The sequence below is a fragment of the Neltuma alba genome, unplaced genomic scaffold (assembly GCF_004799145.2).
Source record: "Neltuma alba isolate B1F8T4 unplaced genomic scaffold, ASM479914v2 tig00005239_pilon, whole genome shotgun sequence".
In the NCBI taxonomy this organism is placed as follows: domain Eukaryota; kingdom Viridiplantae; phylum Streptophyta; class Magnoliopsida; order Fabales; family Fabaceae; genus Neltuma; species Neltuma alba.
The window spans coordinates 1-3,781 of record NW_021634031.1 but is presented as its reverse complement, the minus strand read 5'-3'; the positions used below and the strand labels follow the sequence as shown (position 1 = coordinate 3,781).

The 3,781-nt window shown below is 36.2% G+C and overlaps 1 protein-coding gene across 1 annotated transcript; it reads right to left on the bottom strand.

Annotated features, from left to right (window-relative positions):
- Positions 1–421: 421 nt before the first annotated feature.
- Positions 422–1,948, bottom strand: LOC114747194 (peptidyl-prolyl cis-trans isomerase CYP95-like; the record flags this gene model as incomplete). Its single annotated transcript, XM_028935483.1, has 5 exons — positions 422–504; positions 625–651; positions 1,457–1,569; positions 1,671–1,797; positions 1,910–1,948. Coding segments are annotated over 5 exons (389 nt in total), but the record flags the coding sequence as incomplete, so codon positions are not given.
- Positions 1,949–3,781: the final 1,833 nt, after the last annotated feature.

Below are 3,781 nucleotides of genomic sequence, written 5' to 3'. Positions count from 1 at the left end.
TCATGGTTCAGCAATATTCCAGAAGAAAGGTACACACATCAATAAAAGATAATCACTAGCTAGGTTCCTCACACTGCGAAGCAAAACATATTCCCTTAAACTTGGAATGTCACTTTTAATTATATCATTTGATATTGTAATCAATATGCTGATGCTCTTGCTAAATTTGCACAAACACCTATCTAGTTGTTAAATTACTATAGTCCCATTTTAAACCGAAAAAAAGCCTAATAGAAAGTACATGTGTGGATAACACATTATTTCTCAAGACAAACTCACTATGATGATAACTAAACGATTCTTATTGATACCATTTCAATGCGTGTTCAACTTTGAGTTTTTGTCCAAGATGCAATGGGTAGCCATGAATTTAGCACCAAAAGATATGCAAAGTTGTACAGATTTCCTCTTTTAACGAGAATTATGGATGTGATTTGAACCTTCTGTCTTCGTCTTCATCCCCTATTAATTGCCCTTCATTGAGTCTTCCAAACGAGGAGCATCCTGCGTTTACCACAGTACATGCATACCAGAGTTCACTCCATAGATAAGATTACTTTGTAATGTTCAACTCTGAATACCACCTTAATACAATGAAAAACTAAAACATTTATTTAGTTTCACCTGTGTCGTCCTCAGCATCGGAGTCATCTGCAATAACAGCACACAACAAAATTACTTGCTGATAAAACAAATCAGCCCAAAAAAATATAGATCAAGAGATGTAAGGGTAATAGCATAATGCAAAAAGAGGGTCCCCTCATACCTCCAATTTGTCAGACCACATAAGCCGTTTACTTTGTTTAAAATTAATGGCTAGTTGTGGGTCAGTAAAATAATGGGAACCACAAACATAATGTCACTAGAGGAGTAAACTAAGAGAAAAGCACTAATAGTCTAGTACATCAAGTAACCAAGAGCTTTAGGTAAGTTTCATTCTCATAAAAACAAGCATCTTGTTAGCGTCTACCCTAGTGGGCCTATGGGCCAAAATCCCAAGGTCAACTAGGTTAAATCTCTACAATTAATATCAATAGTCAACTCTCCATTAAATTCCTGATTATGTGTGATATGATTCTGTTATTATTACTCCCTATTTCCTGGGCTAGCATCTCGGATCTTTAATCTCATTTGATTGATATTCTGTACCTATTTATACCCTGTACATATCAGAATAATACACAGCTTTCCAAGCATCAAACTCTCCCTCTTTCTTTTATTTTAAACTTCACATATATTTTATGATTTCATTCAATAATAAGAAGGGGCCAAAGATTTTTTTTGATTGTGTCATCTTAAGTATTATACACTAATTATAAATAATACCATTGCTGAGAATGATCACACATTATGCTCTAGCATCTCATGTTGGGGGAATGCAAAATATTTTGTAGATAATCTGGGGCATAATTGCCACCATTCCTGATAGAACTTCGATGATCAAAATGAATCTTACTTCCATTATATTCACCACAATCTACTATTTGAATAGGCATGAAGGGACCATATCTTTCAATCTTCGCAAGTGTTTCAAGCCCTTGGATAAGCTTCCCAAAGACCACATGAGTCCTACCCAAGATTCCAAATGATGGGATTAGTATATTATGCACTTCTACCAAAAAGGGGCAAAAATTAAAACACAGCTCCAAGAGTTAGCCACACAAATGAACCTGTCAAGGTTATCATCAGGTTTCAAGGTGATGACAAAATGAGAACGTCCATCTTTGCGATCATTGGTCTCGATGGATAAAAGACCTCTTTCATGATGCCCAAGCTGATTGTCTGTTTTCGGCTCATCTGACATAAATCACAAGAACAATGTAGAAGCTCTATTCCTCAAACTGAAAATAAATAGTCAAAAAATTTCAAAGCTTTTTAAAAGTATGTCTCCAGTATCCAGCATTCTCACCTGGAAATTTTGAACCATATATGCTTTCTCCGCCTGTCGCTGCAAAACCAATTGGAAATAAGATGCAAAGGTGTAAGGGTAGACATTACATCTAGGAAGGAAAGAAATTTTTTAGCAAGGTTGGAAAATTATATAAAACTGGGCATTAGACCAGCCAAACGTTATGTTATAATTGAGAAGAACCGCTAGGGTCATAAAACGCAATCAATATGATACAGTATCAAGAGGATCCTTCAAAGAAGGATTTATAGACAAGTAAAACATAAAACAGTATTTTATATAGAATGAAGATTGAAGATTTCCATATACAATGATCGACATGAATACCAGCAGTAGATAATCGGTTAAACTTAGGAATTCCAAACAAAGGCATAGTTTAACCACTCGTTTAGAAAGACGTCTAATAGAATATAAGAATATCTATATTAGAAGATTTTAAATTTATTATTTCTATGCAAGCTGGCTTTTCTTAGAGTTTAAGTGTTAGCAAGTTGTCATTAAATTTCCTTCTAGTAAAGGAAACCAAATGGGATTTTGCTTCTGCATTTTATTAAGAAGTTGTCATCACGATTCCTTCTAATGGGGGAAACCAAATTTGATTTTGTTTCTACATTTTATTAGGAAGTTGTCATCAAGTTTTCTTCCAGTGGAGGAAACCAAATTGATTTTGCTTCTAATAGCATGTTGTCATCAAGATTACTTCATAAAGAAGGAAATTGGAGTTTATGAAATCTCCCGCTCTTCAAATTCTCCCACTCACTCCCTAAATTCTGTTCTATTCTCCCTCAATTTCTATTCTCTCCCCCCTTGAGTCTATTCCTCCCTCTATTTCTCCCTCTCTCTTCTTTTTTTCTACACCTTCCTCCGCCATAATCTCTCTCTGTTTTTATCATTCTCCCAAAAATCTCCTTTGTTCTGCATTAGAATTGAGTGTGTTTGTGTGTGAGTGTTGCGCATCATCTTAAACGACAACATTTTTAATCAAAAAACAAAAATGATCCAGCAAAAATCCTCAACTGCTGATCTTAACCCAATTTACTGTTTATCAACCCAAATGGCTCAAAGACAATAAGATACAAAATTTACTTCAAATATAACAGTATCTAACACAAAACGTACATCACGGTGCATTATTCACAAGCAGCTAACTTTGTGGCTCAATTTTCAAATTCTGTGCTACGCACAAAAAAGAAATCTACTTCTATTTAACCAAGAATTAGTAATAATTAGAAATCACCAAGTAGTAATAGTAATAAAAAAGCTATAATTACTTCATCTGATGACCCAATGAAATGATGAAAATACACGAGATTATGAGATTGGCCACTTCAAAAACATAAAAGTGTATAAATGTATTGCATCAAATTATGTTGGAAAGACAAAGCCCAAGGCCCAAGTCAAATAAACTTAGTGTTACTTGTTAAGTAGTTTTTTAGTTTACTCATTTATCTTTTCCGTCTTAGATCAGATAGGGATAGATAGCAATATCCTATCTTGAGTTATCCTTGTTCGGTATATATATGATGTATTCCTACTCATTCAATATACAATAAAAGATAGAATCATTCCGTCAACTTCATGGTATCAGAGCAGGTGCGATTTCGGCCCTGTGTATCGCAATTTGGAGAAGACGCATGAAGCCGCCCTGCGACCAGAGGGACTCGACGAACTCGGCGACGTGTCGGGGACCTGGGGACGTGTACCAGCGACCTGAAATCTCCTCGCGATCAGAACGATTCGGCAACCTCGACGACGTGAACCAACACTAACCCGCGACCCGTGACCCGCGACCTGCGACCAGAGGTTCTCGGCGAACCCTTCGACGCGAACCCACAGTGACTATTGTTCCTCGACGCACCCAGAAGTTGCGAC